At 42.6% G+C, this 13,336-nt stretch overlaps 1 protein-coding gene across 1 annotated transcript in view; it reads right to left on the minus strand.

Annotated features, from left to right (window-relative positions):
• Positions 1 to 774: 774 nt before the first annotated feature.
• vrk1 (vaccinia related kinase 1) overlaps positions 775 to 13,336 on the minus strand; it is a 31,100-nt gene continuing 18,538 nt past the window's right edge. Inside the window, 5 exon segments of the mRNA NM_001140840.1 lie at positions 775 to 1,148; positions 1,248 to 1,347; positions 2,899 to 3,080; positions 8,371 to 8,429; positions 8,508 to 8,628. Of these exon segments, the coding sequence (NP_001134312.1) occupies positions 979 to 1,148; positions 1,248 to 1,347; positions 2,899 to 3,080; positions 8,371 to 8,429; positions 8,508 to 8,628 (632 nt within the window). The 3' untranslated portion in view covers positions 775 to 978.

Consider the following 13,336-nt stretch of genomic DNA (forward strand, 5'->3'; position numbering starts at 1 on the left):
TCCTCTCATGCTGTCCTGGTTTCCAGTGGTTTGCAGAAAAGGATGTCTTCCTTAATTGACCACCCATAAACGTAACGGACATATACCAGGAGCTGTGCCAGGCCCGCCACGTCTGTTGACTCATCCAGCTGCAACACGTATAATTCACTGGCTTGTACGTGAAGCAGTAATTGTTTCAAAACATCTCCTGCCATGTCACTGATGCGTCGTGAAACAGTGTTGTTTGATGAAGGCATTGTCTGTAGTTTTTTGGGCCTTTTCCCCCAGCCATCCACAGCAGCAGGAAGAATTAAGTCCTTCACAATAGTATGGGGCTTGCCTGTCCTAGCCACTCGGTAGCTCACCATATAGGACGCTTCTAGACCCTTCTTATTAATGGTATCTTTTCCTTTTATATGTCTTATTACTCAAAAGTCTTTACTCTCACTCAAAAAAGTCCCGAAGCTTCTTTTTCAAATTGTCATGTTTCGTTTCTAAATGTCTGCGCAAGAGTGAAGTTTTACCACGAGACAGTAACGGTTAATGTGATTGGATGTTAATTATTTGACGAGGATACCTGTATTTGACATTGTGTTGTTATTTCGCTGAACACTAGATGGTTTAATTTTATTTTTGGCAGTGAAATGAGGCTACTCAGACAAGAGAAAATAAACTCACCCAAATGTATAGCCCCGTTGAAAAAATAAATGTACTGGTTGAAAATGTGAAGACTGGTTTTATTTTTAAGTACACAAGTTTTCAATTACTTTTAGTGTCCAAAAAGTATACCACTGAAACAGCAACATTATTATTTTATTATCGGACTTACAGAAGGCCTTGCGTGTTAACAAAATGAAACATAAAAAAATATGCACAGTGCAGAACAGACATACTCTACAACCTGTTAAAACGGAGTATCTCTTAAAAGCGGACAGTGAGAGGAAGGTGAGCGGAGAGGAAGGCTGGCTGGAACTTCAAATAAGACGGCAGAAATAGAACTCATTCTGAATCTACTGGTTCTGCCTTTTTCTTGGGTCTACCTCTGCCTCTCTTCAGGCCAGGTGTGGTCTGAGTACCCATCTCCACCAGTGCCTTCTTGGGTCTGGCAGCAGTATTTTTAGGCGTGGCAACCTTCTTTTTAGGGCTGGCAGTTTTCATTTCCTTCACCCCTATCAGGAGAAGATCAAAACGTATTCTGTGTGGTTTAACCTGAGAAGAGGACAAAAGCGTGTGAGAGGAGGAACAGAGGAGGAACAGAGGATTCTTACCCTTCTTCTTTGGAGATTTTCTTTTCTTGGCGGGAGAGCCATCAACCTCATCATCAGACTCCTCTTTATAATCTACCACTTTCTTTCTTTTGGAAGTCTTCTGTGAGGAGAGAAAAAAAAGAGAGAGAAATGTGGTCAAATCTCAGGCCGCCTGCAGCAACCTTGGAGGGGGCAGAAATCAAACATGAAATTAGGAACTCTGCTTTGGCACACGACGACCGAACGCTTATATCTGCCCGGAGCCTTGTGAATGTCTGTGTGACATCTGAGCAAATGCAATTATGACTCTGCCATCTCAGAGGAAGAAATCCTTCTACAGGAATAATCCACTCAAAGTACACAGTGAATTCTGCTTCCTTGACCTATCTAAATAACAACAATGGACAGGGCTAATTTTGTTTCTGGGGTAATTGTTTAAGACATCTGGAGCTGTCTTCAGTGTCAAAGTTGAGATTTGAGGTGAGCCATTTGGTACAATTTTCATCAACTATGACTTAACTTTTTCTCCCTGATCTACACATTCAAGACTAAAACTAGCAAATAATTGTGTCCATGAAATCATACCAGCCCAGAACACGTTGATGAGAAAGATGCACTTACCGACAGCAATCAACTCTTCCATCTCTTCTTCCTTCCGCCATCCCTCTTTTTCCTCATTCTCTCTTAAACTGTATAATGAACGCGCGCCCCTCCCTCATTTCTTCCCTCTCTTGTCTTGCCTTGCCTTTCATTTTGCCAATTGCTACCTTATGATTACCAGCAGACCCTGCTGAGCTGAACAGATTGGCTGGATAATTACATACAATAACGGCAGTGGGCAGGTAACCCTCAACTGGCATGAGCCAGCTCTCCGGTGGCACCGTCCTTATGCAAACGTATTGTGGGTAGCGTGAGGAGGGGGAAGGAAGGGGAGACCCCTCCCTCTGCCATGAGAGTGGCCCACTGATTGCCAGGCAGCACCAACTCCAAGGTTACCATGTCATCAAATTTGTGATACATTACTGAGGGATAAACACAGGTACTTAGACCTGTCGGAGAGGAGAGGGAGGAGAAAGGTAAAGAGGATATGGAGGAGGAGAGAGGGAAGAGAGGAGAAAAGGGAGGACAATGAGAAGAGGAGAAATGGGAAGGGGAGAGGAGAGGAGGAAGGAGATAGGTAAGATGGAGAAAAGAGGAGAAATCTGAGAGAGGAGAGGAAAGGAAAAAGGCTTTTGCTGTTGTTGGAGAAAACCCTGTGTGTTAGCCAGCGTGACATAGACAACGTTTTGACCAGTGTGTGTGACTGTGTTTTGGGGGTAAAAACGTCAAGCAGCGGTCAAGGCACATCTTTTAAAAGCATCACACCTTAATTGTATTTGAAAATCAATGCACTTGGCAGCCATTCACACGAACCTGCTCAATTAGTCTCGGATCGTGCTTGGGCATTTTTACATTTCAAATGAAATGGCTTTCAACAGGTAAACACATTAGTGGTGGTTGAAATGGGCTCCGTTTGAAAGGCCGGGCTTCAAAAAGGTCTGGAGCGTGCCAGGTTTTAAATGCCAAGGCTACTATGATCTCACAGAAACACATTTGTATATGTGTGTGGTTGTGTCAGTCTTTGAGTGTGTGCATGTCTGTCTTTGCGTGCAACATGTGTCTGTGCACCGACCTTGGCAGAGGACGATGGCCCGGCTCCGTTGCTGCTGACCGCTGAGGAGAACTCCAGCTTGTCGTCATCCTTGGTGCCGATTGACTTAAGCCCTGCCTCCAGAATGGACCGTAGCTTCTGATAGGCCGGTTTGTCTGTGTAGCTTAGTGTCTTCACCTCCTCCATGAACTTCTGAAGTTCATCTAAAATATGACAAAGAAATAAAATGAGTGGATTTATATTTTAAAATGAGAGGCCCAGCAAGTTGTATGAGCTGCGGTGCTTACCCCAAAAAAGGTAACACTTTACTTGACACCCAGCATCATAACACATAAATAGAAGTGAAAAAAAAAGTGGTTTAACATTTAAGAGTAATTTTTAATTTAGCCCTATTCACAATTAAAAGGTAGCTAGCTAGCTAGCTGAAGAGTGGTTGAGATTCTCCTGTTCAATATAGTAGATGATGGTATGAGGCAATGAGCATCCCTATGCATTTCAACCTGTTCCCCATCTGCTCCAACAACACTGTATAAAAACACAAACAATACAACAACAAAAAACAGAGAAACTAAACCAATTCAACTTGAAGATTCCCAACCCTCACTGACCATAAACTACAACACAGATTTGAACGTTTGTTATCTAGCTGATCTCCACCCCTCAATCATTATTCACAGACATAAGGAACAACAGACACACCGGTCACTACATTGCAGATGAGCTGAAGGCAGTCATCTATAACCTTGGACCACAGAAGGTATTTGCACTGGTGACAGACAATGCTGCGAACATGAAGGCTGCTTGGTCTAAAGTGGAGTAGTCCTACCCTCACATCACACCCATTGGCTGTGCTGTTTATGCATTGAATCTGCTCCTCAAGGACATCATGGCACTGAAAACAATGGATACACTCTACAAGAGAGCCAAGGAAATGGTTAGGTATGTGAAGGGTCATCAAGTTATAGCAGCAATCTACCTCACCAAGCAAAGTGAGAAGAATAAGAGCACCACATTGAAGCTGCCCAGCAACACCTGTTGGGGTGGTGTTGTCATCATGTTTGACAGTCTCCTGGAGGGGAAGGAGTCTCTCCAAGAATTGGCCATATCACAGTCTGCTGATATGGACAGCCCCATCAAGAGGATCCTACTGGATGATGTATTTTGGGAGAGAGTGGTAAGCAGCCTGAAACCTATAGCAGTAGCCATTGCACAGATTGAGGGAGATAATGCCATCCTGACTGATGTTCAGACTCTGCTTGCAGATGTAAGAGAATAAATCCGTACTGCCCTGCCTACTTCACTGTTGCTCCAAGCAGAGGAAACTGCACTTCTGAAATACATCAAAAAGCGTGAAGACTTCTGCCTGAAGCCCATACACGCCACAGCGTACACGTTGGACCCCAAGTAGGCAGGCAAGAGCATCCTGTCTGGTGCAGAGATCAACAAGGCCTATGGTGTCATCACTACCATGTCTCGCCACCTTAGCCTGAATGAGGGCAAGGTTCTTGGCAGTCTGGCGAAGTACACTTCCAAGCAAGGGCTTTGGGATGGAGATGCAATATGGCAGTCGTGCCAACATATCTCATCAGCCACCTGGTGGAAGGGACTTGGTGGATGCGAGGCTCTTTCCCCTGTTGCCTCAATCATCCTCCAAATTCCACCAACATCATCCGCCTCAGAGCGCAACAGGCTGACCAATACAAGGGTTGAAAAATTGGTGGCCATCCGGGGAAACTTGAAGCTTTTGAGCCTAACAACGAGCCATCCTCAACAAGGTTGGAAAGTGACCGTGTTCAAGAGGTGGACATTGAGGAGGTCCAGGGAGAAGACATGGAAGCCTGAGAGGAAGACAACCAAAGCTTTAGTTTCTAGACTATCATTTTACAGATGTATGTTGAAAACGTTTTTGGGAGATGCGATGGATCATTGAGGACCATTCAATATTCCCTTTCTTTTGTTGTTCAGTGAAATCATCATGTGAAGAGTCAACTCATTTAATTAAAGTTCAATTCGTAACTAAATTTTTGAAATTTTTTTCATCATATTGGAAGGATATAAGCATTTGCAATTATGTCTACTTATGATAAGTTAAAGGTTTAGGTTTCCGTCTCGATATGATATGGTAAATATATCCAATGCAAAAAAACATCTACATTTAAATGGTATTAATATTAATTTGCATATATTTCCATTAATTCCCATATATTCCCACGGGAAAGTTTACACCTCTGAATATTCCCAAAAATGTGCAACCCTAGTCACAACAAACAAAATTAGTGAGGATGGACACAACTGAACCACGGCGGCTCCAGTCCCATCACCTCTATCTCTGGGCTGTTGAGATGTGTTGTGGTACAGCCGCACACAACACAACAGCCCGCAGAGAAATCTCTCCTTCTGTCACACGGTGGCCACAGAGCGGGTGCTGCCACAGAGGGATCAGAGGAGAGGAGGAGACGGAGAGGAGAATGAGCGGAGGTCAAGAAGAGGAGGATAGGAGAGGAAGGCCCTGGGTTCAGGCTCTGAATTAAATGGCTTGTTAAACTCTCCAAGTCAACGTTTTTTTTTAAAGGTTCCTCCTTCAGATTGAAGGCCCCCTAGTCCATATTGTAAAGTTAATGTTATGTTGAGTGAAGTCAAATCTGCAGGCCTCAAAACCATATGAATCGCCGGCAAATCTTTCAACAACAAAAAAAAACCCGAAGAGTTCATATATAGTACCAGTCAAACGTTTAGACACACCTACTCATTCAAGGGTTTTTCTTTATTTTTACATTGTAGAATAGTGAAGACATCAAAACTATGAAATAACACATATGGAATAATGTAATAACCAAAAAAAAGTGTTAAACAAATCCAAATATATTTTACATTTAAGATTCCTCTACGTAGCCACCCTTTAAATTGATGGCAGCTTGGCACACTCTTGGCATTCTCTCAACCAACTTCACCTGGAATGCTTTTCCAACAGTCTTGAAGGAGTTCCCATATATGCTGAGCACTTGTTGGCTGCTTTTACTTCACTCTGCAGTCCAACTCATCCCAAACCATCTCAACTGGGTTGAGGTCACGTGATTGTGGAGGCCAGGTCATCTGATGCAGCACTCCATCACTCTCCTTGGTCAAATAGCCCTTACACAGCCCGGAGGTGTGTTTTGGGTCATTATCATTTGTTTTTCAACAGGACAGTCCGACTAACCGCTGTTAGGTTTTGATTATCAGAGTACGAATCCGACGGACACTATGAAAGCGCAAACAAAGTTTATTCTTCCCAAAAGATCGAACAGCTGAACCGACAAAAACATTTTTACAATAGTGGTGGTAAATGTACCCCAATTTGGGGTGGAATCTCTTTCTCTCCAAACACTACATCTCTGTTGCGAGGCAGGAAATTAAGTGACGCGGGCAATAAACTGTTCCTTCTCCCTTAAAGTGACCTGACCTGGACCCCGTTCATCACTAATCCACAGGTCTCTCCCCTTAGTCCTGCCACATGTGGTCGTTTTCCCTGCACTCAGCACATTCCAAGCTTAATTGCACCCACCATATACCTTCCTCCTACAGATGACCATTAACTTCTGGTGTAGACCCTCTAACCAAAGCACTCAATATTTCAATAGGATACCTGATAATTATCCCTATCCCAAGTTTAGGAGTTAGAACCCAGAATCCATCAGCGCAAACCAGTAGGATGGCTTATCGCTGCAGAATGCTGTGGTAGCCATGCTGGTTAAGTGTGCCTTGAATTCTAAATAAATCACAGACAGTGTCACCAGCAAAGCACCCCCACACCACATCCTCCAAGCTTCACGGTGGGAACCACACATGCGGAAATCATCCGTTCACTTACTCTACATCTCACAAAGACACCAAAAATCTCAAACCAAAAATCTCACATTTGAACTCATCAGACCAAAGGACAGATTTCCACCGGTCTCAAATCTCACATTTGGACTCATCAAACCAAAGGACAGACTTCCACCGGTCTAATGTGCATTGCTTGTGTTTCTTGGCCAAAGCAAGTCTCTTCTTATTATTGGTGTCCTTTAGTCGTGGTTTCTTTGCAGCAATTCGACCATGAAGGCCTGATTCACGCAGTTTCCTTTGAATAGTTGATGTTGAGATGTTCGGTTACTTGAACTCTGTGAAACATTTATTTGGGTTGCAATCGGAGGTGCAGTTAACTCTAATGAATTTATCCTCTGCAGCAGAGGTAACTCTGGGTCTTCCTTTCCTGTGGTGGTCCTCACGAGAGCCAGTTTCATCATAGCGCTTGATGGTTTTTGTGACTGCAACTTTCAAAGTTTGACATTCTTCGGATTGACTGACCTTCATGTCTTAAAGTAATGATGGACTGTCGTTTCTCTTTCCTGATTTGAGCTGTTCTTGCCATAATATGGACTTGGTCTTTTACCAAATAGGGCTCTCAACTGTATAACAAACCTACCTTGTCACAACACAACTGATTGGCTCAAACGCATTAAGAAGAAATTCCACAAATGAACTTTTAACAAGGCACACCTGTTAATTGAAATGCACACCAGGTGACTACCTCATGAAGTTGATAGCATGCTAAGAGTGTGCAAAGCTGTCATCAAGGCAAAAGGTGGCTACTTTGAAGAATCTAAAAAATATTACTATTTAATTTACTTGGTTACTACATGATTTCATGTGTAATTTCGTAGTTTTGATGGCTTCACTATTATTCTACAATGTAGAATAGTACAAAGAATGGAAAAAGCCTGGAAGGAGTAGGTGTGTCCAAACTTTTGACTGGTACTGTATGTCTACAACATATCTGAAGTGATGTCACTCCAAAAGGCAAACTTCAGCCAACACTCTTGCCCTCCTTGGTATTGCCTCCAACCTATGCTTCACACGAATGCACTCATCACACTGTAATTCACAAGAAAGTTCAAGTGGAAAGTTTTGTTGCGGTCAGAGAATTAGCGGTGGGGCTAATGAATTAGCCCTCATTATGAGGAGATCAACAGGGCCCCTTATGATGCAGAGAACAGCCACTCTACTCTCCACTGTGTGTGTGTGTGTGTGTGTGGTGTGTGTGTGTGTGTGTGTGTGTGTGTGTGTGATCATACTTCAGTTCAATTAAGGCTGGTTGTGGCTGGGAATGGAGCAGGGGACATAATGTGCTAAGAACAACAACCCAGGTTCTCAAGGACCACTGAGTGAGTGAGTGAGTGAGTGAGTGAGTGAGTGAGTGAGTGAGTGAGTGAGTGAGTGAGTGAGTGAGTGAGTGAGTGAGTGAGTGAGTGAGTACACCACAGTGTGTCAGTTCGTGAAGCAGCAGCTAGTGATAATGGTGTAACTATAACTCCACTGACCTAACGGCTACTTATGTTAAAGTTTGATACGTCAAACTAATCTCAACTACAATATTGACATCCTCATACACACGAAGACCAACAGATGTGTGCTCAACATACAAAGTAGAAAACTTAGTTCTAAGAAATGTAGCATTAGTTTCTGTCTCACCTGGCTTGTCTTGTGAGGAGAAACACTTGGACATGAACTCTGACACGTTATCTCTGCATCTGTGAACGACAAAAACAAGTTAGGATCTCAACTTACCAACCTGTGTATGTGTGTGTGTGTTATGCATGACATCTTACTGTAGTTTTACGTCTCTGACATAGAGGGGGTCCTGCAGCTTGTCTTCCCAGGGCAGTTTACTGCAGAGCCACTGGACCATACAGTACCCCAGGATCTCCAGATCACTCCTTCTACAGGGAGCTGCAGACATACAACACCACTACGTCAGTCTGAAGGGTTTAAAGCAGCGCTCACCTGCTGGGTGTCGACCAACAGTGGCCATTAAACATGTAGAATCATCAGGAAATTAAAATGACAGCAAATGTTGTGGTCAGAGGCGATAAGATGGCTACCCGCTGCTTTTAACAGTTCATAGCCATGGTGAGTTTTGTTCTTATATTTTCCTTTTTCATACTATAATTTTCACAACTGAACTGATCAACAGATACCTTTAGAGGTCCTACTGATACAGTGGTGGCAGGGTTTCTGTTAGCTGGTAATAGCTGGTTCTTTGGCTTTAATTTTATATGCTGATAAATAAATAAAAATCAGCTCTGGCCAATTGTCCAGGAGAACAAAATGAATCCCATTGCGGAAAATAATGCTTTTTAGCCTATTCATTGATGTAAATACATTTGACTGGTCATGCTTATCAGTATATGGGTTAATTTGCATAATTTTGGGGAATTAAATTGGTGCGTGTATATTCTTTATGAATCTTATTTATCCTCACACGCACAGCATACAGACAGAGAGCCTTTGAGAGGGAAATCTGTCAGACAGAGCTTTTACAAGCCCAATCTTTGCACAACAATTCTAGATGCAATTCTAAAAGCTAATATTTGTATTTCTCAACTGGTAATTGAAGCATGCTTCCCATTCGTCATTCAAATGCATAGGCAAAGGAAGGCAGGCTTCATTAGCACGTCACACACCACTTCGCAAAAATCTGGAGGTAGTATGCATTTTTACTTACTTGTTTGAAACCCGAATGTTTTACTACATATTATGAGGCATGTTTTGTCTTGCTTCAAAGTAGCCTAGGCAAAAACCGACCATATCCGTGGAGGCAATTATTTTATAAAGACTTCCTTACACCATTGAAACGAGTAGCTTATTTCTCTCATATTCTTTTGGTTTTCAACAATTTTCATTGTCCGATAGCCAAACGCACATTTGCGCGTAGCCTACTGCGTTGTGCTCATTGCTGTGCTAATAGCATAATTTTAAGATATAGTTTATCAACACTTTAAGCTAAACGTTCTGATCTATTGATTCATTGCTTTTACATATACAGTTGAAGTCGGAAGTTTACATACACCTTAGCCAAATACACTTAAACTCAGTTTCACAATTCTTGACATTTAATCCTAGTAAAAATTCCCTGTCTTTTAAGAATGTGAAATGTCAGAATAATAGTAGAGAGAATGATTTATTTCAGCTTTAATTTATTTCATCACATTCCCACTGGGTCAGAAGTTTACATTCACTCAATTAGTATTTGGTAGCATTGCCTTTAAATTGTAAAACTTGAGTCAAACAATTCAGGTAGCCTTCCACAAGCTTCCCACAATAAGTCGGGCGAATTTTGGCCAATTCCTCCAGACAGAGCTGGTGTAACTGAGTCAGGTTTGTAGGCCTCCTTGGTCGCACACATTTTTTCAGTTCTGCCAACAAATTTTCTATAGGATCGAGGTCAGGGCTTTGTGATGGCCACTTCAATACCTTGACTTTGTTGTCCTTAAGCCATTTTGCCACAACTTTGGAAGTATGCTTGGGGTCATTGTTCATTTGGAAGACCCATTTGCGACCAAGCTTCAACTTCCTGACTCATGTCTTCGAGATGTTGCTTCAATATATCCACATAATGTTACTTCCTCATGATGCCATTTATTTTGTGAAGTGAACCAGTCCCTCCTGCAGCAAAGCACCCCCATAACATGATGCTGCCACCCCCGTGCTTCATGGTTGGAATGGTGTTTTTCGGCTTGCTAGCCTCCCCCTTTTTCCTCCAAACATAACAATGGTCATTATGGCCAAACAGTTCCATTTTTGCTTCATCAGACCATTTCTCCAAAAAGTACAATCTTTGTCCCCATGTGCAGTTGCAAACCATAGTCTGGTTTTGGAGCAGTGGCTTCTTCCTTGCTGAGCGGCCTTTCAGGTTGTGTCGATACAGGACTCGTTTTACTGTGGATATAGATACTTTTGTAGCTGTTTCCTCCAGCATCTTGACAAGGTCCTTTGCTGTTGTTCTGCGATTGATTTGCACTTTTCGCACCAAAGTACGTTCATCTCTAGGAGACAGAACGCGTCTCCTTCCTGAGCGGTATGTCAGCTGCATGGTCCCATGGTGTTTATACTTGCGTACTATTGTTTGTGCAGATGAACGTGGTACCTTCAGGAGTTTGGAAATTTCTCCCAAGGATGAACCAGACTTGTGGAGGTCTACAATTTTTTTCTGAGGTCTTGGTTGATTTCTTTTTATTTTCCCATGATGTCAAACAAAGAGGCACTGAGTTTGAAGGTAAGCCTTGAAATACATCCACAGGTACACCTCCAATTGACTCAAATGATGTCAATTAGCCTATCAGAAGCTTCTAAAGCCATGACACAATTTTCTGGAATTTTCCAAGCTGTTTAAAGGCGCAGTCCACTTAGGGTATGTAAACTTCTGACCCACTGGAATTGTGATACAGTGAATTATAAGTGAAATAATCTGTCTGTAAAAAACTGTTGGAAAAAGTACTTGTGTCATGCACAAAGTAGATGTCCTAACCGACTTGCCAAAACTATAGTTTGTTAACAAGAAATTTGTGGAGTGGTTGAAAAACGAGTTTTAATGACTCCAATCTAAGTGTATGTAAACTTCCAACTGTATATATATTTTTTTTATGTAGCCTAGTTGTTGTTTGAATTTGGGATCTATCATCCCACAACTGTCCCAGAGTCTGTTTGGGCTATTTATCTCTCAACAAGCTGACTAATAGAATAGGTCAACTTTTCAACTATGGGAGATAGTAGATAAGACATAGGCTCATTGGCTTCCGTCCATAAAGCTAGGGGAAGCTTTCCCTAAGTAAATTGAATGAAATTGCCAAAATGATATAGCCTAATTATCCTACTCCTGTCTATGCATAAATAAATAACATTCAAAATAGTGTACTAAAGCATGATTTGGCCACTAAGATCATTAGCTTCCCCTAGTCTTAAAAAATAAGTTGTGGAGTGTTTTAAATGTCATTGCCTACGGTCAGAAGGAAAGGCAGCACACGCAATTTGGGAAGCAGGTACCAAATAGATGATTGTTGAATTGCGACTGTTAGTGAAAAAATTAGATGTACAGCCAGATATATATATATATAGCCAGATAGATAGATAGATAGATAGATAGATAGATAGATAGATAGATAGATAGATAGATAGATAGATAGATAGATAGATAGATAGATAGATAGATAGATAGATAGATAGATAGATAGATAGATAGATAGATAGATAGATAGATAGATAGATAGATAGATAGATAGATAGATAGATAGATAGATAGATAGATAGATAGATAGATAGATAGATAGATAGATAGATAGATAGATAGATAGATAGATAGATAGATAGATAGATAGATAGATAGATAGATAGATAGATAGATAGATAGATAGATAGGTAGATAGGTAGATAGATAGATAGATACACTGCTAAAAAATAAATAAAGGGAACACTAAAATAACACATCATAGATCTGAATGAATGAAATATTCTTATTAAATACTTTTTTCTTTACATAGTTGAATGTGCTGACAACAAAATCACACAAAAATAATCAATGGAAATCCAATTTTTCAACCCATGGAGGTCTGGATTTGGAGTCACACTCAAAATTAAAGTGGAAAACCACACTACAGGCTGATCCAACTTTGATGTAATGTCCTTAAAACAAGTCAAAATGAGGCTCAGAAGTGTGTGTGGCCTCCACGTGCCTGTATGACCTCCCTACAACGCCTGGGCAGGCTCCTGATGAGGTGGCGGATGGTCTCCTGAGGGATCTCCTCCCAGACCTGGACTAAAGCATCCGCCAACTCCTGGACAGTCTGTGGTGCAACGTGGCGTTGGTGGATGGAGCGAGACATGATGTCACAGATGTGCTCAATTGGATTCAGGTCTGGGGAACGGGCGGGCCAGTCCATAGCATCAATGCCTTCCTCTTGCAGGAACTGCTGACACACTCCAGCCACATGAGGTCTAGCATTGTCTTGCATTAGGAGGAACCCAGGGCCAACCACACCAGCATATGGTCTCACAAGGGGTCTGAGGATCTCATCTCTGTACCTAATGGCAGTCAGGCTACTTCTGGCGAGCACATGGAGGGCTGTGCAGCCCCCCAAAGAAATGACACGCCACACCGGTCATGCTGGAGGATGTTGCAGGCAGCAGAACGTTCTCCACGGCGTCTCCAGACTGTCACATGTGCTCAGTGTGAACCTGCTTTCATCTGTGAAGAGCACAGGGCGCCAGTGGCGAATTTGCCAATCTTGGTGTTCTCTGGCAAATGCCAAACGTCCTGCACGGTGTTGGGCTGTAAGCACAACCCCCACCTGTGGACTTCGGGCCCTCATATCACCCTCGTGGAGTCTGTTTCTGACCGATTAAGCAGACACATGCACATTTGTGGCCTGCTGGAGGTCATTTTGCAGGGCTCTGGCAGTGCTCCTCCTGCTCCTCCTTGCACAAAGGCGGAGGTAGCGGTCCTGCTGCTGGGTTGTTGCCCTCCTACGGCCTCCTCCACGTCTCCTGATGTACTGGCCTGTCTCCTGGTAGCGCCTCCATGCTCTGGACACTACGCTGACAGACACAGCAAACCTTCTTGCCACAGCTCGCATTGATGTGCCATCCTGGATGAGCTGCACTA

The sequence above is a fragment of the Salmo salar genome, chromosome 09 (assembly GCF_965601325.2).
Source record: "Salmo salar chromosome 09, fSalSal1, whole genome shotgun sequence".
Lineage (NCBI taxonomy): Eukaryota > Metazoa > Chordata > Actinopteri > Salmoniformes > Salmonidae > Salmo > Salmo salar.